At 40.9% G+C, this 23,963-nt stretch overlaps 1 protein-coding gene across 1 annotated transcript in view; it reads right to left on the bottom strand.

Moving 5' to 3' along the window:
• Positions 1 to 23,963, bottom strand: part of MROH9 (maestro heat like repeat family member 9) — an 89,089-nt gene that overhangs the window by 21,633 nt on the left and 43,493 nt on the right. The window contains exons 8-15 of the mRNA XM_049633924.1: positions 18,856 to 18,991; positions 13,302 to 13,426; positions 10,831 to 10,980; positions 7,147 to 7,301; positions 4,398 to 4,563; positions 3,100 to 3,242; positions 1,966 to 2,103; positions 78 to 198 (exon numbers count right to left, since the gene is read on the bottom strand). Of these exons, the coding sequence (XP_049489881.1) occupies positions 78 to 198; positions 1,966 to 2,103; positions 3,100 to 3,242; positions 4,398 to 4,563; positions 7,147 to 7,301; positions 10,831 to 10,980; positions 13,302 to 13,426; positions 18,856 to 18,991 (1,134 nt within the window). The remainder of the gene's footprint in view (positions 1 to 77; positions 199 to 1,965; positions 2,104 to 3,099; positions 3,243 to 4,397; positions 4,564 to 7,146; positions 7,302 to 10,830; positions 10,981 to 13,301; positions 13,427 to 18,855; positions 18,992 to 23,963) is intronic.

The raw sequence follows: 23,963 nt of genomic DNA, 5'->3' as shown, positions 1-23,963 counted from the left end.
GATAAAAGGTTGGAGTGTTGCCTTAAGTTTGCGTAAGGAAAGAGGACCTGGTTGTTCAGTCTCCTAATAAAACTCACTTCAGTGAAGAATATTACTGTGATGACACTGTCTTCTGACCGTCTAGGACCTTCCACTGAGAGCTTGTAGAGATACTGCAAAGTCTCTGGAAACTGTGGAAAGTTGTATTCACTGAGGGTTCTGTAAAAGAGAATAAGGCACTGAATTAGCAAAGACGATGAAAACTCTTCTTGCATCAGCAAATGCTACTGGTATGCTAGAGAGAAGCATTATCCTCATATTTTGTACTCCCAGGTAAAAATAAAGATCTTTTCTAATCCCTAGTCCAAGGCAAACTGCATCCCCATTCTGAATTCTATGCAGACTCCAGGGAATTATATATACCTGGATCACTGACATGTCTCTTTCCTTAACATCACTCCTTTTCCTATCTTTCCCCTCCTGTGCCACATAACAGAATGCCCTATAATACCGCAAGCTCCTTCCTGCCTGACCAAAAGAAGAGAAAACAAATAGCGCAAAATAAATACCCTAGCAATCCAAGATGGCTGCATAGGTCACCATCATGGTTTTAGACCAAGTCCTTCCTTGGAACGATACAATGAAGAAGAGAGTTTGGGACTATCGTGTGTTACTCGGGAGGAGGGGTGGTGAGTCCCGATTCACTAAGCCATTCTGGACAGTGACCAGGCTTACGGTTGTCCCGACACACTGGTCTGGATCAGATGGGTGGTGGCAGGCCTGGGAAAGTTGACGTGACAGGTTTCATTGGAAGACTCTGGGTTGGCATTCTAAACCAGGGCTTCTCAAACTTTAACGTGCATGCAAATTACCCAGGGATCTTGCTAAAAAGCAGATTCTGGTTCGGTGGGTCTGGAGTGGGCCATATGAGATCCTATTCTGCTTTCTATTTGTAACTTGCAGGTGCTGCTGTAGCTGCTGGTCTGTGGACCACACTTTGAGTAAGAAGATCCAAAAGTACTAAGGATATTGTGGTTCTTAACTAGTAGCCACTTGTGGGGTGCAGATGTATCATGCTTTTATAAAATAAGATGTGTTCCTGAAATCTATGTGCAAATAATATGCCATGTGAAATGCAGCAAAAGCCCAGAGACCATAGAGCCTGTACTTTCTGAGTTGTTACAACTTCAAATGGTCTATTATGTGGTCAAGTCCATGTATCTTGATTTTTGATCAGAAAATCTGATCCCTATAATCAGAAATTTGCTAACTAGAAAGAAAAAAAAAGCCTCTGGTACAAGAAAAATCAAACTTCTCTTTCCTGCTTTTCCAAATTTGTCTCATTGAGAACAGATTTCTATTGAACCTCTTTAAGTATTTAAAAAAAATTTTTTTTTAACGTGTATTTATTTTTGAGACAGAGAGAGACAGAGCATGAACAGGGGAGGGGCAGAGACAGAGGGAGAAACAGAATCTGAAACAGGCTCCAGGCTCTGAGCGGTCAGCACAGAGCCCAACACGGGGCTCGAACTCACGGACCGCCAGATCATGACCTGAGCCGAAGTCGGACGCTTAACCGACTGAGCCACCCAGGCGCCCCTCTATTGAACCTCTTTAAAGTGGGAGCACATCCATAACTGATGCCTGCAGAGCAGGAATCAGCTCACAGTAGAGGAAAGAAAAAGTAAATTTACCTCGTTCTCCATATCTGAAAGAGAAACCTGCTCTTTGGAGGGAGGATGACTAGGTATCTTCATCATCAAGTAGGAGGACAAGGAAAGGGAAAACTATCCCAATAAGTAATAAACTCCTCAAAATAAGGAAAGCATTAGAAATCAAATGGCAATTCAGGGCAATTTAGGAGAGACTGGGAAGTCGGAGTGGATATTGATGGCGTTCACACGTGGCTTCACTGAAGAAAGATGGAGACAGAGACAGAAAGATGAGATAGAGACAGAGAACCCTGTGCAGAGCCCCCGTTCTTACTTGGCAATAAGGTAGACCCCCTGATGGTGAAACAGCTCTTCGGAAAACTGGTTCCAGCAGTTCTTTTTCTTCAGAGCAATATCCACCTGCTGCAGTCCAGAACAATTCAGCAGAACTCTCAGGGCATCCCGGGCATAGCTAAGGCCCCAAAGAAGAGCCGAGTCACCACTTGACAGTGGCCTTCACATAGTGAAGTTCATGTGACCTGCCTTTTCATTCTGTCTGGGGCAGGATGCTGGTTTGGGGACAGGGGATGTTTCAAAGGAAACCAACTTTCAGTGCTCTCCGTCTTTCCTGATTAACAGTACATGGGATTGAGGGTTCCATTGAAATGGTGGCATGTAAAATCTGGGATTAATCATGGAGGAGCTTAGTCATTTGTTAGCTTAACAGGTTATTAGCACAAAATATTAAATGATGTGATAATTTGCTGAAAGTGTCCGCAGGGTTTCTTCTTCAGATGCTTTAAATAAATAGATACATTCTCATCTGTGTGGGATGATTTGGTGCATGTCTGCTTGAAAGACGGAGAATGGGTTAAATATCTTAATGGGATGCATTGTGCTTTGGAGTTTTGCCTGGCTTAGAAGTCCACCCCCGATGCGGGCAAATAGCAGGCAGTGGGTCCAGATTTCCCTGGGGCAAAGCTAACTGTACCGCCTTGGGTGAAAGGGAACAGCTGAATCTTACATGGACAGAATGTGTACCCTCTTAAGCCCACACATCACATCACCAATCATAAAACTTCACAGTTCATAAAGCACATTTGCACGCGTTATTTTAATCTCACACATACAATTACCACGAGAAATCACTTTCAGGGAGTAAATGGCAGAGCTAGCATGGGCCTGGCTTTGGATCTAAAGCTCCTACCTGCTCTCTCTCCCCTTGGTGCCCCCCAACCCGCTCCGACTGTGGCAGAAAGTGGGGGTGCTTCTTTATACACGCCACATACACTCAGGGAGGGTGCTAGCTCACTTCTAGGTACTCGGGGTAGTTTCACAAAGAAAACTGTAATAAATGAATGCATTGTGTAGGATTATAAGGAGTTCCACATGAACCCGAGGGACTAGAAATAGTCGACAGCTGGGAGCTTATTTCTTATTGACTCTGAAATAACCACTGCAATCTCACAACGGCCTGTCCTCTGTCACCAGTCTCAGTTCACTGATGTAGAAGACTTGGAGCATGAGGGCCATCAGGAGCTGGGGGAAAAACTGGGCCACTGCTTTCTTGTACGAAGCAACAGGCAGCAATGTGCACAGGGCCTGGGATGCCTACAAGGGAAGGAAAAAGAAGTCAAGAATGTAGCCATCTGCCTCTAAGCCCAGTCAGCCTTAGTAAGGGGGAAGGGAGGAACACGCAATCCCTCCTGCAACCCCCTGAAGGCAGCCTGGAGCGTGCATGCATATTCATTCATTCCCTAACAGCTATGGAGTCCATTTTGAATGGAACTATGCCCAGTATTCTATGGCAATGGACTCTCAAAGTACTATCAACAACCCCCTGGGTGCCAGACTGGAAGAAGCAAGCTGGTTCCCAAGGACAGTATACTTTCCAGTGTCCCCTTCATATGTGGCCATGAAGGATGGTCCTACCAATAACCCAGGTCCTTCCCGTGCTTCAATAATCCAGGCCAGTGAGATGGTTAAGAGGAGACAGGCCAGATCACTAACAGTTGTTGGGCCCAGGAACCACTGCAACACCCACCTGCCACATCAGAGAAGCACATCCCACCACCTCACATTTGTGGAGCGCTACCCATTTTGTTTCCCATTGTGTCTCTGTAAGACTAGAATTTACTCCCAGGAGTGGTGAGTTTAGTCCTTGGGAGATACAAAATGGTGGGCGAAATGACATCAGGGCTTCACACGCAAAGTCTATCCAGTCTAGCCGGTGGCTGGGGTCTGAGACCATCTCCAAACTTCCGCCCTCGCTCCATTCTCTCCTTTCAGTTTCCTTGGAGTCACTCACTTACTAGGCAAGCTCCCATCTACGGGGCTTTTGTCTTTCTGTCTAGATATTCTTCTCTCTTGCTCAGGTATTTGCAAGGATCACTCCTTCACTCTCTGACTGGATGTCACCTCAGCAGAGGCCCCTGCCCTGACCAACCTTCCTAAACTCCCTGTCACTTTCTTTTACTCACATCACTTTATGTCTTGTCTCAGCTCTATCTCATCTGATACATAACACAGTTTTGTGTTCATTGTCTGTGTCTTTTACCGGAATGTATGCTTCCTGGTCGAGGTGTGGCATACAGTAGGCGCTCAATAAATATGTGTTGGATGAGTGAATGAATGAATGAATGAATGAAGGAGAAGACAGTGTCCAGAAGTATGACCGAGTCCGTGGGAAGATGGGGATTTTCATGATCAGAAAAACAACACCAGGACAAGGAAGCACTTAGTACTTAATACGTAAGTATTACTTACCGCTACAGGCATCATATTAGTAGTATCGAGAGAGAAACGTCTTCTTTCCTGGAGGCTAGCATGCACTTCCCCAGGCTTTCCTTTCAGTATCAATAAGATTGTTTTCAGCACATGAGGGGCCACGCTTGACTCAGAACCTGCCGCGTGCCACATCAGTATCAAAGTGCTGCAAACACAGCCCCCACCCCCCGCCCAACCATCACGATGAGAATCAGGTTGTTCATTTCCTGCTTAATACAGTGTCATGAATCGAAGTCTTTTTTTTTTCTTTTACATGTTTATATACCAAAGAGATCACAGACAAGTCTAAACCAAACTGGTATGCTCATTTCCAAATGATCTCATTAAGTCTCTCGTCCTTGAAAACAGAGGAAGAGTGTCCGTGAGATCTTACGGAAAATACAGTCTGCAAGTCTGCAAGTTGATTTCCTACCACATTTAATTTTTTAAAAATGTTTATTCATTTTTGAGAGACAGAGACGGAGCATGAGCGGGGGAGGGTCAGAGAGAGGGAGACACAGAATCTGAAACAGGCTCCAGGCTCTGAGCTGTCAGCACAGAGCTGGACGCGGGGCTCGAACTCACGGACCGCGAGATCATGACCTGAGCCGAAGTCGGCCGCTTAACTGACTGAGCCACCCAGGCGCCGTAATTTTCTACCATATTTAAATATCTGTCCAGCTCAGTATCAAGAACTGATCAGCTTTCCCCACTCTGTACTCTGGTCCTCCCATCTTGTGACCTCGTTTGTCCAGGAATAACAGAATATTTAAAAAACTGGTATGGAAATACAAATTAACATATAAATAAATACATCAACTTAAAAAAAAAAAAACCCAAAGAGGTAGAAATACTAAGTAAAAGATTAACTATATAAATTTAAATATTAGAAAATTAGATTTAAAAAATTGAGCTCAGGGGGGTGGGCCCTTTAGTGAAAGGTCACACACATTCCAGTGGCACAGGTGTCACTAGCACCCTGGCTTCTCTACCTCCAGTCCCCTCCCTCCCTCTGCACACCTAGCCACTTTTCAAGATTATTTTTACTAGTGCTCATCTTAAAAACTGCTACACATCTCTGTGTGGGTACATTCCTGATACCTTGTCAATCCATGCAGGGTTCTGGATCCTACTGCTCAGTCTCTCTGAGTTTAGGTTCCTAATAGGGGGCCTGGTCCCCTGGAACAGAGACATACCAGCTCTTTAGAATCCGTTACTCAACTGTTCCTGCCTTTGGGGCTCAGCTTGCAACCAAGCTTAGACCCACATGGACATCAGTTTCACATGGTCTGTCTCATTCCCTTACCTCTCAGATCATACCTTCTAACCGATCAGACATTTCTTCTGTTTGTCTGATGTAGCTCAACTCTAAATCCCACTCTTTTCTGCCGCAGCCCTCACCTAGATACACAAGATCTGCTCATGACTATTTAAAAAAAAATTCTTAATGTTTATTTTTGAGAGAGAGAGCGCACAAGTCGGGGAGGAGCAGAGAGAGACACAGAATCCAAAGCAGGCTCCAGCCTCTGAGCTGTCAGCACAGAGCCCGACGCGGGGCTCGAACTCACAAACCGTGAGACTGTGACTGGAGCCAAAGTCAGATGCTTAACAGACTGAGCTACCCAGGCGCCCCTGCTGGTGACTATTTTAATGAAGTTCACTTAACTCTATGCTTGCTTTCTGTACTCCCTCATTTCATATCGTTTGTACTGGATTCATTGGCAACTTGTACCCATTTTCAACAAAATGCTCGAAGGCTGGTAATATTTAACATACAATGGGGTGCTTAATTCCTGAATGAGAAAACGCTGAGTCTTATGAAGATTTTTAATTTCCAGGAATTTTCTAGGTAGTGAAATACTTTGTGAGTTTAAACCTCCTAAATAAATACAAGCTTTCAGTTGGAAAAAGAAAGTCAGTCATATAATTGGTTTGGCATTTTGTGAGTTTTGATGTCCTTTTACAGATGTTAACTCATTTAACCCACAATAATTGATTTACAGATAAAAAAGAATTTTCCTCATTTCACATACAGGGAAATCTGATCAAGGAATTTAGAAATTTGTGTGGCCGGGAAGGAATTCAGATTCGTTTCCAAAGCCTGCATCCTTTTCGTAATGTAACTTCCTGCCTTTTACACTGCTAATAGTAGAGAAGTATTACCTTCCTTCTCAAGGTACAAATGATAGAAATGGAGTGATGTCCTTTACTCTGCTCGTCTAATGTGTGTTAGGCTCATACTGTCTCATAGGCTCACACTGGTATTCTTTTCTCCTTAATATTTTCTGTGATCCTGGATCATGAATTTCAGATAAACATGTAAGTAACAGGGGACTCTCCATTATATCTGGGAATTTTTAATGTTTCATTATTTTATTGGCAGGTGGAAATGCCTTCCATCTGCTCTTCATAAGTGAGAAAAAAAGCACTATAAGTTTTATTACTTATGGGGAAAACGTCCATCATCACTCTGAGGAATGATTTGTTCCCGTGGTATATGCAGCAGAACACAATTTAAAGCCTCAGATAAAAAATAGTGACGAGGATCATTTGTCAGTGGTCTATAGTATTGTGTAGATATCGTGCAAGAATATGAATAACATGTATGATCTTACTTAAGCTTTATGATCATCCTGTGTGTTACAAACATAGATATCCTCTTTGAGAAAAAAAAGAAGCCCGAGTCTAGCTCTGTCTGATTCTGGAGACTGGGAACAAAGCACTGTAGGAAGGGGTGAGGGGGCCTTACTTGTCCGCTGGAACTGGATAATCCATAAGCTGAAAGATGACCTTCTTTGGTGAAGTGCGTGTCAGCAAGGTAGTGACCCGCAGCATGGCTTGCCTCATCACATGAGAAGAGTTTTCACGCAGTTTCTTATAAATAGCATCCACAATCTTAGACACCTGGAAAAGTAATTTCAAGGGTCAAACAAGTGCCTCTTGTTCCATGGCAACCTGTCAACCAAGGCATTTCTTGGATGTAAGAATTCGGTCCTTTTCAGAATGGCCACGGCAGCAATCTACACACAAATACGCACTAGAGGAAAGCATATTCACGTGTGCGACTACACAATGTAAAATACTTATTTGGATGAGAAGAAGCCTATCTATTTACTATAGTGGAAAAATACCTGTTTTTTTAAATTTTAATTTATTTACTAAAATGTTTTAATGTTTATTTTTGAGAGACAGAGCATGAGCGGGGGAAGGGCAGAGAGAGGGGGAGACACAGAATCCAAGGCAGGCTCCAGGTTCTGAGCTGTCAGCACAGAGCCCGAAGCTGGGCTTGAACTCACAAACCACGAGATCATGGCCTGAGCCGGAGTCGGACGCTCAACCGACTGAACCACCCAGGTACCCCAAAATACCCATTAAAAAGTTTATTTGGGGAAGGTAGGCTTCATTATATAAAACACATAGGCTCAGTGTAGAAAACATGTGTATAATTCAAGTCCTTTAAGAAGGAAGTCAAAATAGGGGCGCCTGGGTGGCTCAGTTGGTTGGGCGTCCAACTTCAGCCAGGTCATGATCTCATGGCTCATGAGTTCAAGCCCCGCCTTGGACTGTGGGCTGACAGCTCAGAGCCTGGAGCCTGCTTCAGATTCTGTCTGTCTGTCTGTCTCTCTCTCTGCTTCTTCCCCACTCATCCTCTCTCTCTCTCTCAAAAAATGAATAAACATTAAAAAAAATGGAAAAAAAGAAGGAAGTCAAAATAATGGAACAGAAAAACAATGGAACTGTATACTTTAAAAACTTTCTGGCAATTAAAGAAGACTTGAATGTGCGTATGGAATGGGGAAACTGTGTTTGGAAGAATGGCCCAGAATGGTAAACACTGAGTCATAAGCTTGCAAATTTTATTCATAGGTCCTATGTGTGTTCAATGTTTTCCCCTTTTTATGCATTCCTAAACAAGGAGATTTCTAGTTAGACCTGAAATTTGTCTCAAGCTAATGGTTGTAGATTCAACATCAATTTTCATCTTCCTGGATGCCTGCGTTTTTTATTTGGAAATATTCCTCAGAGAGCACAAGCTGAGATGTTGGTTGACGTAAATTTACATCCCATTGCGATTGCCTCATGTACAATTCAGTTAGTTATCTGTGCACAGCCCTCTACTCCAAACAAAAGAAAAAAAAAAAATAAGCGAAGTGTTAAGAGTGCAGGACATTCCTTCCGCCATATATGCTCCAAGGGGAGCACGAAGCGGGAGACAATTAAACATTACTCTTCTCCATAGACATTTTTAAAAACATTTATTTATTTTTGAGAGACGGCGAGAGAGCGCACGCGCTCTCATCCCCTTTTCTCCTCATCCCGTTCCTTTCCATGCAGCGCGCCCCCTAAAACAAGCCAGCTATGTCACTGTATGCTCAAGTGTGCAGTGATGATCTGCTTTCATTCTCGAGAAACGACTTGCTGTGTTGCGGTTATTTAGAGACTGGAAACCCACATACTGCATGTGCAGTTTCAGTGGTTTCCAGGGATAATTTTAACTATGCACAATTTCCCATTATAACTGATTTTAGAACCTAGCCCTGTTTAAGATGACAATCCACTGTACTTAGTACTTGAATTGTTTGTGGGAGTTTGGGTGGAGCGATGAATTGCTGAACCCCATTTCTGTTCAGTTGCTTTCTCTCTGTTTAATGATTTTACCGCGGCAGAGGCTAGTTTTACACGTCTAGTTTTCTGTTGGGCTCCTCTTCCCCTCCAGGGCCTTGGTATGGCTTTATCTACCCTCTCTTTCTCACCGCATGAGAGAAGAGCTTAATTTATCAAGGAAATGACTGTCGCCCTCCAGCTTTCCCCTTGGTCCTACTTGCCTTCTGGAATGCTCCTGGATGTAGCCATGTTGGGAGTTCTATCGAAAGCTTTACTTCCCCTTTCCTGCTCGCTGATTTTGAGTATGAACTCTCAGTTTATTTTCTTTTTTCTTTTTTTCAAACATTTTCAAACATTGATTCATTTTGGAGAGACCGAGCGTCCGTGGGGGAAGGGCAGAGTGAGAGGGAGACAGAAGCCAAAGCTCTGTCAGCACAGAGCCTGACATGGGGTTTGAACCCATGAGCCGTGAGGTCATGACCTGAGCCGAAGCCGGATGCTCAACCGACTGAGCCACCCAGGCTCCCCTCTCAGTTTATTTTCAGTCGAATAACACCATGTGTCAGCACCAGAAACTGAGAGTTCAGCCCTCATGTCACCATCAGATCAGGGCTGGTTTCATGAGCATGTGACCTATGCATTTGACAGGGTTCCGCACTTAGAAGGTTCAGAGCTTTGCTGTCGCCCTCTCGAATATTGAAATAATTTTATTTTTGAGCTTGTGTTTTCGAAGTGAAGTCCCATGGGACCATAGAGCATGCACGTGAGCCGGGACGTTGGTGGCTGTGGCTCCCGTGTGCAGTCCCGTTCACATGCAACGTGCACAGTCTAAGTGTACAGACTTCCAGTGGACCCAAGATGTGTAGCAGTCAGTGGGAAATCACAGCACGTATAAGATAAGCATTCATTGAAGCCTCAACCACTTAAATGGAAAATGATGACTCATCAATAAGCTGAAGGTAGAAGGCATTAATAGAAAGTGTGAATGTCAGAAATGAAATACAAATAATCGAGTTAGTTTTGTGTATTGCTTCCACTCTTTTGGTGCGAATGAAAACATATTCGTGTATGAGCTGTCACTTGCATTATTTTCTTGAGTTAAACACTTCTGTGTTTTCACCTGTAAATGGCATGGCACGATGTAAAAATGGCTGGTAAAATTTGTGCTACTTTAAAATTTTAGTTTTTTTTTTTTTTAACTTAAAGACATTAAGTAGAAAATAAAAATGCTATGACAAATTGAGAGAAAGAGAGAGACCATGGAGGAAAGGGGGGGGAAAAACTTCATAGGACTGTATATATATTTTAGGTTTTCATTTAAATTCTAGTTAGTTAACATATAGTGTAATATTGGTTACAGGAGTAGAATTTAGTGACATATGATTGTATATTTAATGGCACTTTAAATAATAGCACATGTTTTGAACAGGAAGCCCCACGTTTATTTTCACTTGGCCCCACAAATCATATAGCCAGCCCTGCAGCAACCTGAGGGTCCCTGAAAACTTTCCTTAGCGGTTACGCAGGACATTTCAGTTATATCTGCATTATTCTCCAGTTATTAATGTATTTCTTTAAAAAAACTGATGCAAATGTGGCAAAATGTGATTATTTGGTATGATTGGCAGGTGAACATTCATGCCATTGTGTCCCACACTTTCTGTATGCTTGAAATATTTCACACAAAAAAACCCCTCATTTGATCGAAGCGACATGTTGAACAGTAACAAGAAATACACAGGAAAAGAAGTAGCATGTAACAAAGGCAACAAGAGAATAAAGTTAGAGAATCAGCTCCGTGCCCCCTACTCATGGTCAAGTGTCTTACCATGGTGACCTTATGGGCATGAGACTCCAGAGTCAGTTTCAGTATGGTTGACGCCTTGAATGCAGTTACACAATTAGGTGAAGACAGCGTCATCAGGAGGTTCCACACGAAGTCAGTCAGCAAGGACGGCATTAAAGTTTGTCCTATGCTCTGAAACCAAAAGGAGAGCCATGACCTCAGGGCTGACCAACAACAACATGAGAAAGACCGCTGAATTCTATCATCCTGGAGAAGCTCCAGGCCCAGGGGCCGGGTACCGCTACGTGGTTTTGGGGGGGGCCTTAGGCATTTTTGCAGTTCTAGCCCTCTTTCTTCACTCAAAAATGTTAGAAATCATATTTCACAAGTGTGGTGATATTGAGATGACTAGAATTCAAGTGGAATTGCATTTATTTTTTTTTTTCTTCTGATTTTTAAAGCGGCTCAAATATTTTCATCTGGATAAGTCAGCTGTGGGGCCAGGCCAGGAAGAAATGAAAAACTATGAACCGCTTGCAAGAGGCTCAGAGGAGGCTGGCCATCCACTCATTAGCCTAATCATGGCACTCAGGGTCCCGAGTCCAGGGCACTGGATGGAGGATGGAAGGAAGTAGAAGAACTTTCTAGTAAATTCTAATTTTTTTTTAATGTTTATTTATTATTGAGAGAGAGACAGATAGACAGAGCATGAGCAAGGGAGGAGCAGAGAGAGGGGGAGACACAGAATCCGAAGCAGGATCCAGGCTCCGAGCTGTGAGCACACAGCCCGATGCGGGGCTCGAACCCACGAACCGTGAGATCATGACCCGAGCCGAAGTCGGTCACTCAGCCAACTGAGCCACCCAGGCGCCCCTCTAATAAATTCTAGATGCTTGGTTTCTTCATGTAAATGGATAACTTCATAGTCAACCAGGCTCGTGATTTTTGAGGTGTGGGGTGGGTGAGAATAAATGCTTGATTCTGGAAAAATGCACTATCATCTGTGTCTCTTTGGTGAAATGACTCAGTAATTCAAATTCAAATTTAAGGTGCATATTTAAGACATCTATGCAGTATTTTTGACTATGTTATGTAAGGTGTATCACTTCCACATCTCAGCTTCACACGATTCTATCCCCTCGGCCATGGGAGGAGAAGACACTGCTTCACGTATGTACTTTTTAGCAGGAACCAAAAGACTCTCCCACTTCCAGAGATGAGCTAGCCTTGAAGGGCGACCCCAGCAACTGTGCTGAGCCGTTGGCTCCATGTGTGTGGCTAGAGGGCCAGGTATTAGACAGCCCAACCTAGGCTTCAGAGCTGGGTGACCTCGCAAGTGTGTGGATAAGCCCATGTACCTTGAAGAAAGTGAGGGAGTATGCAGAGCCCCATAGGTTTCCCCAGGGGTTGGGGTCAGTGTAAAAATTATTTATGCGGTACTGAGGTTTATCACTTCAACTTAAAATTTGTTTTAATAAGGTTTTTATTTTTTAGAGAGAGAGTACAAGCAGGGGAGAGGAGCTGAGGGGGAAAGAGAGAGAGAGAGAGAGAGAGAGAGAGAGAGAGAGAGAGAGAGAGAGAATATTAAGCAGGGTCCACGCTCAGTGCGGAGCCCAATGTGGGGCTCGATCTCACGACTGTGAGATCATGACCTGAGCCCAAATTAAGAGTTGGATGCTTAACCAATGGAACCACCCAGGGACCCCTAATAGGTGTTTTAAAACAAAATCTAAAGCAAGTTATTTGATGTTTGCTGAGTAAATTATAATACTATTGAAAAGTCTGTTGATTGATGACTCCACTAACTTTGCTGAATAACCAGAGTTCCCCATCTTTAGTGACATATTTATTAATCAAACAAAAGAAGTATAAAACTAGAAAACACCTCATGTGCATGCTATAAGGATTACATAAAAATAATATAAATTGCTATATTCAGGAATATTAGGCATCGTTCTTACTCATAGAGATGCAAATCATGAAAGCAAACACTCTACATATTATTTACTCTGTGCTTCACTGAACTTTAAAAACATGGAAAAATTTATTAAAAATAGAAACTGTTGAAATCAGTTGCCACTAGGGACTCCTGGGTGGCTCAGTCGGTTAAGCATCCCACTTCCGCTCAGGTCATGATCTCACTCTGGTGGGTTCAAGCCCTGCGTCAGGCTCTGGGCTGTCTCCCAGTCTCTCTGCCCCTCCCCTGCTTACTCTCTGTCTCTCTCTCAAAAATAAATAAACAGAAGAAGAAAGAAAGAAAGAAAGAAAGAAAGAAAGAGAAAGAGAGAAAGAGAGGGAGGGAGGGAGGGAGGGAGAGAAGGAGGGAGGGAGAGAGGGAGGGAGGGAGGGAAGGAGGAAGGAAGGAAGGAAGGAGGGAAGGAAGGAAGGAAGGAGGGAAGGAAGGAAGGAAGGAAAGAAGGAAGGAAGGAAGGAAGGAAGGAGAAAGAAGTTGTCACTAAAAGTAATAATACACATGAAAGAAAAGCCATTGGATAAAGCAGGGGGTAAGTTACCTGGACAATTTTAGCTCTGTCTCGTTGCAAGACTTTGGGTACAAATTCTGTATCACAGGACGGAGACAGGAGGCAGTGATTTCCATGCTTCTCATACTTTGTAGATTTAGTTTTTTCAATGTCCTCTGTATTGAGAAAAAGAGTTTAAGGTTTTTGTTGATCATCAGTTCCTTCTATGACATTGCTGTTTCCAATTTCTCCTTCCTATCCGATTCTGGAGATATAAAGTGTTCTGAACATTTCTCTCTGCTGACAGTTTGATCGCATCAGATATTATGACAGCACAGACTCAGAGTCTATAAAGTGTTTAAGTGAGGCCTCTGTGAAATATGAATGAAAGACATAGATCATTTTAATAGGTTCAGCAGATATTGAATATATTTCGGCCATCAAATGCATCATTCAGCGCCCTGGAAAAGCTGTCGCTAAGGTGGAGGGTTTCTTGATAGGAGACCAGACATGGAGGCATTTTGCAAAGAGCTGGGGAAGTCATATAGCAGGAAAGCCAGGAGCTCTCAGTGAAAGCTTCAGGTGATGTCTTTAGTTCCAGAGAAGGTAACTTGTAACGATTTTTGTTTGTTAACAGCTCCATAGGGATATAATTGACATCCAGTTTGTCTAAAATGTACAATTTGGTAAGTTTTTATATATGTATATACTCACAAAAACTGCAATAAAAAAATAAACGAAAAAAAAAACCCAATCGTATTCATTGCTTCCACCACACCTGCTCCCCTGTACCCACCCCTGATCCAAAGACATCCACAGATCTGCTTTCCATCATTGGCTTTCTGTCAAGTGTGTACTTTCTGATCTTAGATAAGTGGATTCATATAGGATGTACTCTTCTGTTGTGTCGCATGTTGCCCTCAGCGAAATTGTTTTGTGATTCACCCAAGTGGTTATAGGTATAGGTATAGGTTATCATTCCCATTTTACTGATGAATACTATTCCATCGTCTGCTTACCCATTTGCCTATTGATGGACACTTGGGTTGTTTCCAGGGTTTTGGCTTTTCCAAATAAAGGTGCTATCAACATTTGTGTACATGTTTTGCTCTGGGTATCTGCTTTCATTTCTCTTAGCTAAATCCCAAGTTATGGAATGACTGGGTCATTTGGTCGATGTGTGTTTATCTTTTTAGGATAAACGGCCAAATTGTTTGCCAAAGTTGTTATACCATGTCACGCTCCCTCTGGCAACGCGAGAGTCCCAGCTGCTTCACATCTTTAATAACATATGGTATGGTCAGAGTTTCCATTTTAGACATCCTAATGAATATGTAGTGGGATCTCGGGCAGTTTTTAAGCTACACGTCTTTTATGACCAAATATTGAACATCTTTTGATGTGTGTCTTTGCCATCTGTGTCTCTTCGGGGAAATGACTCAGTAATTCAAATTCAAATTTACCATTTTTTAATTTGGTTGTCTGTTTTCTTACAGAGTTTGGAGTGTTCATTTTTAAATTCTGGGTGTGAGCCTTTTGTCAGATATGTAACTTGCAAATATTTTCTCCCAGTCTGTGGCTTATCTGTTCTCTTAGCAGTGTCTTTCAAAGAGCAGAAATACTTAATTTTTCACTTTTAAAATGTATAGGTCATGCTTTTGGTGTTGTGTTTAAGACATCTTTGCCTAACCCAAGGTACAAGGACTTCTTGTTTCATAGTTTTAGTTTTATGGGTCCATTTTGAATTAACTTTTGCATTACATATAAGATATAGACCAGAGTTCTTTTCTTTGGCATAGATACATAACCAATTTTTCCAACACCATTTATCGATGTTTACTCTTTCTCCATTGAATTGCCTTTGACTCTTTATCAAAAATCATTTGACCATATATGTGCGGATCTATTTAAAAACGTTTGCACTTATGTTTTTGAGGAACGTTGGTCTGTAGTTTTTTGTTTTTGTTTTTCTTGTCATGTCTTTATGTGGTTTTGGTATCAGAATGTTGCTGGCCTCCTTGAATGATTTGGCGTGTTTCCTCATTCTCACATTTCTGGAAGAATTTGGGTAGGATTGGAATACTTTCTACCTTTAAGTGTTTGCTAGAACATTACAGTCTGGCGTTTTCTTTGTAGGTATTTTTTCATTTAGTTCAAAATGCTTTCAATTTCTACTTTTATTTCTTTTTTTTGACTCATGGGTTACTTAGAAGTGGATTACCTGGTTTCCAAATATTTTGAATTTTCAAGGTATCTTTCTAGTTTTATTTCTAGGTCAATTCCATTTTGGTCAGAGAATCCATTTTGGACGAATTAAAGACTTTATACTTTCTTAAGATTTGATTCATGGCTTGAATGTGGTCTATTTTGGTAAGTTTTCTGTTTTTCCCTTGAGGAGAATGTTCGTTTTTCCATTATTGGTGGAGTGTTCTCTATATATTAATTAGGTCAAGTTGGTTCAAGTCTATATCCTTAAAAATTTTCTGTGTGATTATGAATTATTGAGAAAGAGATACTGAATTCTCTGACTATAATTGTACATCTGCTCCTTGTAGTTCTATCCTTTTTTAAAAAATTATTTTTAGAGAGAGCATGTGCACAAGCGAGTGGGGGCAGAGGGAGAGGAAGGGAAAGTGTCTCAAGCAGGCTCCCTGCTCTGCATGGAGAGTGTTGCGGGGCTCAATCTCATGACCCTGAGGTGGTGACCTGAGCTGAAATCAAGAGTCAGATGCTTAACCGACTGAGCCACCCAGGCGCCCCCTAGCTCTATCCATTTTTGTTTAATGTATTTTAATTTTTATAAATTTTTAATTTTAGGGACATACATGTTTAGCATTGTTGTCTTATTAATTAATTGACCCCTTTATCATTATGAAATGATCCTCTTTTTCCCTGGAAGCATTCTTTGCTCTGAAATATATATTTTTTGATATTGATTCAGCCACTCTAATTTCTTTTTGACTAGTGTTACTGTGTTATCTTCCAACTTTTAACTTTTATTCTATTTATGGCTTTGCATTTAAACTGGGTTTCTCATAGGGCAGCATAGAGTTGAGCCTTGCTTTTTATCCAATCTGATAATCTCCACCTTTTCACTGGAGGTGTTCAGAATATTTACATTTACTCTAGATGGCTTTAAGTCTTCACTATTTGTTTTCTATTTTTCCCATCTGTTCTTTCTATTTTTCCTCTTTTTTGTCTTCTTTTAAAGTAGTTTTTAAAACATTACATCTCAATTTGGCTTACTATATGTACCTCTTGGCTATATTATTTAGGAGGCTGCTTTAAGGTTTATATTACACATCTTTAACTTATCACAGTTTACTCGTTAAGTGACACGTCACACTCTGTTTGCAGGAACCTTAAAAAGTAATCCTACTTCCTCTTTCAAGCCTCTATTGTTGTCATATAGCTTTTACATTATTATTTTTTGCCTTGAACAGTTGATTATCATTTTAAAAGATTAAATAATGAGAAGGGGCACTTGGGTGGCTCAGTCAGTTAAGCATCCGACTTTAGCTCAGATCATGAACTCACAGTTCATGAGTTCGAGCCCCATGTCGGGCTCTGTACTGACAGCTCAGAGCCTGGAGCCCGCTTTGGATTCTGTGTCTCTCTCACTCTCTGCCCCTCTTCCCACTAATGCTCTCTCTCTCTCTCTCTCTCTGTCTCTCAACTAAATAAACATTAAAATTTTTTTTAAAAATAATGAGGACAGAATATTTACCTACGTAGTTGCAACCCATTACTCTTCATTCCTTTATGCGGACCTAGATTTTCACCTGGATGTTTTTCCTTGAAGGATTTCCTTTAATATTTCTTTTAGTGCAGATCTGCTGGCAATGAATTCTAGCAGCTCTTGTATATCTAAACATGTCTTTATTTCACTTTTGTTTTCAAAAGAATTTTTGCTGGCTAAAGAATTCTAGATTACCTTTTCCTCCCCCCTGTACATTGAGAGGCTGCTCCATTGTTTATGGCTTTTACTGATAAGAAATTTACTGTCATATTTACTTTTGTTCCTGTGAATGAAATGTGTCTTATTTTCTCTGGCCCTCTTGAAAATTACACTGTTAATTTTTGCCAGAGTGTTCTTCACCTCAGATATTATGCTTTTAATCTCCAGATGTTCAATTGAGGTCTTTTAGAAATTTTTCTATGTCTCTGCTTAACATGTTCATCTTTTTCTTGGACTCCTTAAATAATTGGAATACATTATAACAATTGTTTTAACGTCCCTTTCTACAAATTCTATCATCTGAGTTATTTCTGGGTCAGTTTTGATTCATTTCTCTCCTCATTATGTGCTGTGGTCTGATTCTTTGCAAGTGTAATAATTGTTATTGGACCCTGTGAATTTTAACTTGTTGACTGCTGGAATATTGGTATTCCTAGGAGTAGGTTTGAGCTTCATTCTGATTAACATTTAAAGTATTTGGAGATAACCTGATCTTTTTAGATCTTATTTTTAAGGTCTGTTAAGTGGCACCAAAACACAATTTAGTCTAGAGATCGTTTTTTCCTTCTAATGAAACAAAACCCTTTGGGTACTCTTCCTCATTACTTGTGCATTATGAAGTTTTAAATGTTGGCTTATCGTCATAGGCACTATTCCCAGCCTTTGCGAATTCATTGGATTTTTCTCCTTAAACATTCTCCCCTGGCCTCAGGTAGTTTCCTTCACATTCGTATTCTTTTTTGCTGTTGTTGTTAAGTTTATTTACTTCTTTTGAGAGAATGAGCATGAGTGGGGGAGGGGCAGAAAGACAGGGGGAGAGAGAGAGAGAGAGAGAGAGAGAGGATACCAAGCAGGCTCTGTGTTGTCAGAGTGGAGCCCGACACAGGGCTCAAAGCCACGAACTATGAGATCATGACCTGAGCAGAAATCAACTAACTGAGCCACCCATGCATCCTCTCACATGCTTGTTCTGACCACTACATACCTGAATAAGGAGAACCCTGTGCAAATCTCTGGAGCTCTTTGTGCACTCCTCTCTGGCCCTCAGACCTGTGAGCTCTAGCTATCATGACCTCTCTGGATCCCTAATTCTGTCTCTTCTTGGTGACACCATTGGGTTGCAGTCTACAAACTTACTTTAGGTAGTAAGCTCAAGCAACTGTAGACCCCACCTCATTTGAGGCTAAATCTTTTCTCTAAGTTATTTGGAAATAGTATGATACTTTCAGGACTTGCTTTTATGCTTTGTTAGGCAGGCCACAGCAGCATTTACTGCTGGTGGCTAATTTTCCCCCACCCCTGAAGCAAGAATCTGAATATTCCATTTGATGCCCCATTAGAGGGGGAAAATATACCTCCTTTTTAAAAAAGTCCCATTGGTACCATTTCTTCTCTTTCTCCTCTTCTTCCCCACAGCATTCCTGCCCCCAGCATTAACACCCAACACTAATCCAAGTATAGTACTTTATAGATCTTGGCATATCTTGATCATTCTAAAAAGATTATGAAAGGCGTGTTAGAAAGTGGAGCTATAGATGTTGGGGCAGGCTTTAGAAATCTACAGACATAGAGCCTTCTTGGGACCCACAAGGAGAAGTTAGGGACAATTTGTAGTACCCCTTAGAAGAGGTGGTAAATCATTCTTACCGTTCTGACACTTTGCAATGCAGAGGAGGTGATGCAAGCCCAAGGATGCTTGTTGTGTGATTGAGATGTCATTATGGCAACACAGAAGAGACAGTTCTGCTGCCAGGACACCCAGACAGGGAGCATCAACACTTGCCTAATGGGAAAAAACAAGGGAGAAAAATGCATTTTCTGTGCCTAGTCAACATCGAATGTTGGTATCCAATCCTCTAATATCTATATTGGACTAGGGTTAGAGGATGAGCTTCCAGATTACCAAACCTATGTTCAAATCTGTTACTACCTCAGTTTTCTCCTCTGTGAAACGTAGATAACAAATGCTACCTTGTAATAGTTATCGTGGGGACTATTTACGACAAAAAAGCAAGTTCTTAGCAAAGTGTTTGGAAATAATGGGAACTCAGCTAATGTTAGTTTCTATTCTGTAAATCAGGTAGCAATTTTCAGGCAGCACATTCCAGGATATTGGGGCAGAGGGAGGATATCCAAAAACTGTCATGTGCTCTTGTCTATGTATGACACACTTCAGATGCCTCTGTAAGCCACTGGAGAAATGTAACTTTTCCTCCTGGAGTTGTTCTGATTCTTCCCAAAGAAATTCATTTTTTAAAAATTCAGAGCATTTACTTTTGATGTCAAAGCTACCATCACAACCTTTATGTATTTCTTCCTACAACGTCCTGTGACACAGGCTGTTCAAATAGTTAGATTTTCATCTTGATTGACTAGTCAAGAAGAAAGGAGAGGTGGAAGGGACATTCTGGTTTTGTGAAGGTTTGAGTACCATTACCAATTATTTTTTTAAACAAAGGGGGCTCTGTTCACATGTAGGTTTGGTAAACTAGTAGGTCTTCTTGTTTCTAAGACAGGTGATTATTTTTCTTAAATAGATGTTTCGAGGATTAGAGCAAATTTTGGTGGTAAAAGTTAAAACCAAGTCAACCCTCTGGGAGGATCCCACAGCCTGTTTCTCTTTCTTTCTACTTCTCTCATATGTCTGCTTAGCCCTGCCTCTCATGTTGCTTGACCCACCCCTTTCTCTCAATCTTAAACACACACACACACACACACACACACACACACACACACACAAACACACAGTCATTTCTAAAGAGGAATGTGAAGTGAACTGGGTCATGGGTCAAGGGCATAACTGAACAAGGATACTGGGAACGATGGTCTCAGCAGAAGAAGGAGAGATAATCCTTTACTTCTGTGGATTCTTTGTAAGGCTGGCCTTGGGGTCCCTCTACTCTAGGAGTCCTATGAGTTAGGAGAATCTAGAAGCAGACAGTACAGACATTACACTGGGCTCTAGGGAGACATGTTTTCCTTCCCTGGGTGCTCTTTTCTTTGGAATTGTAGCCCAGGTTTCTTTTTCCATCTAATGGCAAGATTTTAAGAACCACCATCACACTGTGGGACTGAGTGGTACTTCTCTATCCGGCCTGATGGGGGAGTAGTCCTCTCAGCTTAGTTCACAGAAGTTGGGAACCATTTACAAGGGATTGCCCCTAAAGTCTTATTTGCCTCAAATGGCTTTTCTGATTATGCCTCCTCAAGAACTTGTGGATGTGTAATTACCAGGTGTTTTTGTAAATGAAGCTATCAGTGGTCTATCTATTCTGTTTGCCAGGTTGGGTCTGTCTAATTTCTGTCTCTATTGTAGGTGTGGCTGTTTCTAGATTGCATGGAACGTTTGAGGAGGATGGGGAACATGACAGGAGAAAGGCTCTGCACTGTGGAGCACACAGATTATGCCCTTCGGAAGTGTACCAACAACAGCTACACTCTCTCCAACACAAGACTTTGGGAACTTCCAATACAATATGGCCCTGCTTTTATAGAAAATCTATCCAAGTGCTGAAAGGAAAATAAGCATTAAGATCTGGAGAAAAAAAAAAAAAAAACTTCTCAGAATCCATCCCTAAGCTGGAGTATTTCTGCTCACTTTTCTGATCCTTTCTTAGTGGATTCCTTCTTTGTAGATGCGGCCTCTCCAGTTCCTTGTCTTAACAATAATGGTAGTTTAGGTACTAAATTCCATAGGCAACCACTCCTAAGTGTTTTTAGCTGCTTCTTCTGGAGGTCACCTTTTTATCTCTAAATAATGGGCTCCCATTTCTGTTCTAATATCAGTTTGGGACATTGCCTATCTATTCCTGCTGTGATAAATTAGGGGTTATCACATCTTTCTGTTTTACCACCATCTATATAGCTTGTTACTCATTATGGCACATTACTATTTGTAGTCCTTCCCTTTTCTGTTTTCATAATATGGCAGTACTTTTATTTCTTGTTTCATAGATACAAATACCTTGTTGATCTGCTTTATGAAGTAAGTGTTTTGGAGTACTTGTATTTCCCTTCAACTTTTTTCTACCATGTCTTCTACTTTCTTACTACTTTTGCCTGTAGTTTATTGTGCATTTATTTATTGTGGCAAAAAATATACATAACCTACAATTTACCATTTTAACCCTTTTAAAGTACCCAATTCAGTAGCATAAATCACATTCACAATGTGGAACAACCACCACCTCTCTCTAGCTCTAAATCTTTTTCATCACCTCAAGTGAAAACCGCTAACCAGTCAGTCTTTATTCTTTGGTAACCACAGTCCCTGTCAACCACAAAGCTGATTTCTGTCTCTGTGGATTTGCCTATTCTGCCATTTCATGTAAATTTCATAGAACATGTAGGCTTTTAGGTCTAATTTCTTTCACTTAGTGTAATGTTTTCCAGTTTTATTAATGTTGCAGTATATATCCGACCTCATTTCTCTTTTTGGCGGAGTAATATTCCATTGTATGAATATACCACATTTTATTTGTCCATTCACTTTGTTGATGGACATTTAGGTTGTTTCCACGTCTTGGCTATTGCGAATTATGCTGCAATGAACATTTGTGTATAAGTTTTTGTTTGACCAGCTCTTTCAAATTCTTTTGGGTATATACCTAGGATTGCTGGGTCATACGGTAATTGTGTATTTAACTTGTTGAAGAACCACTAAACTCTTCCCTGCATTTTTGCTTTTGCATTGTTAAGTTTATAGCATTTGATGGGATTCGATAACTTATTTGAGTTTTCTGTGATTGATCCTAAAAGCTGAAAATCAATAATGTGGTCTTATTATTATGATTAAGTAAAATTGTTTAATGCATAGGCCATTTTTACTTTAATTATATTTTCTTTTGGCATATAAATATGTTTTCTCTACCCTTTTCAAGGCTAAATTCTCACCTGTGACCTGAATTGACTCTTTATTTTGATAATCATGTTTCTCTCTTTATTTATCTTGGGCTGACTCTGGTATTTGGAGGGGTTAATCCAAATGTCTGACAAATCTTGGTTATCTAGTCATACTTACAAATGCAATGCTTCTTGGCAGAATTTACGTATGTGAGCAAGGCTCATCAACAGGTGGGCTTTGCTTTAGAGTGGTTAGGTGGGGACGCTGGGGTTACACTGAAATATTTCTGAACGATCAAGATAATTTTCTCAGGGGATTTTCTAGACATTTTGAGGAAGAAGTCCTCAAATTTTATCTGCCAGTGGACCCAGGTCCCTGTGGAATATAGTACATGTGTAAAGGGGGATGGAAGGCAATAGAGTCTTCTGTATAAACTTTCAGTGAATCCTTTCAGTTAATGCATGTATTTTCAACCCTGCTTTGCCTCTCACCCTTCGTCATTACTTGGACCTCCAAGCTCCAGCTTCTCCAGAGTTGCATTGGGCAAACTGCTTCCTAAAAAGCTGTACCCCATCCTAATGTTCACATGCACCTGTCTTTCAGCTTCCTTTGTGAGGCTTTGTCAGTTACCATTTTCTATCTTTTCTATCATCCTGTTGACATCTAGCCCACCTAAAACTTTTTACTAATTTGACAAATTTCATCACTTCCATTTTGTGAGGACTTTAGAGGGAGAGGAGAGAAAGGCATGCAGATAATCTGTTAGCTTTGACTGGAAATCCTCCACTCATCTTTTATTTATTTATTTATTTATTTTTTATTTATTTATTTATTTTAAAATTTAATTCCAGGTAGTTAATATACAGGGTTGGTTATATTACTTTCAGGTGTGCAATGTGATTCAACACTTCCATACATTGCCCGGTGTTCATCATCACAAGTGCACTCCTTAATCTCCATCACCTATTTAATCCATTCCTCTCCCCACTTCCCCTTCGGTAACCATCAGTTCATTCTCTACAGTTAAGAGTCTGTTTCTTAGTTTGTCTCTCTCTCTCTTTTTCCCTTTGCCCATTTGTTTTGTTTCTTAAATTCCACATATGATTAAAGTCATATGGTATTTGTCCTTCTCTGACTTCTTCTATTTAGTCTTATACTCTCTAGCTCCATCTATGTCATGGCAAACAGCGTGATTTCATTCTTTTTTATGGCTGAGCAATATTTCATTGTGTGTGTGTGTGTGTGTGTGTGTGTGTGTGTGTATAGATACCACTTCTTTATCCATTCATCAGTTGATGGACATTTAGGCTGCTTCCATATCTTGGCTATGTAAATAATGCTGCTATAAACATAGGGGTGCATGTATCTCTTTGAATTAGTGTTTTTGTATTCTTTGGGTAAATACCTAGTAGTGCAATTTCTGGATCATAAAGCAGTTCTGTTTTTAACTTTTTGAGGAATCTCCATTCTGTTTTCCACAGTGGTTGCACCAGTTCACATTCCCACCAACAGTGCCAGAGGGTTCCTTCTCCTCCACATCCTTGCCAACATGTGTTGTTTCTTATGTTTTTGATTTAGCCATTCTGAGATGTTGGAGGCGATATCTAATTGTATGAATTTACATTTCACTGATGGTAAGTGATGATGAGCATATTTTCATATGTCTGTCGGCCATCTGGAGGTCTCCTTTGGAGAAATGTCTATTTATGTCTTCTGCTCATCTTTAATTGGATTATTTGTTTTTTGGGTGTTGAGTTTTATAAGCTCTTTGTATTTTGGATACTAACTCTTTATCAGATATGTCATTTGCAAATATCTTCTCCCATTCAGTAAGTTGTTATTGTGCATGGTGTAAGAAGGGGTCAGTTTCATTTTTTGCATGTAGCTGTCCAGTTTTTCCAATACCATTTAT

Source organism: Panthera uncia, chromosome F1 (genome assembly GCF_023721935.1).
Source record: "Panthera uncia isolate 11264 chromosome F1, Puncia_PCG_1.0, whole genome shotgun sequence".
Lineage (NCBI taxonomy): Eukaryota > Metazoa > Chordata > Mammalia > Carnivora > Felidae > Panthera > Panthera uncia.
Note: the sequence above shows the minus strand (reverse complement) of the source record. Positions and strands in the feature narration are given on the sequence as shown.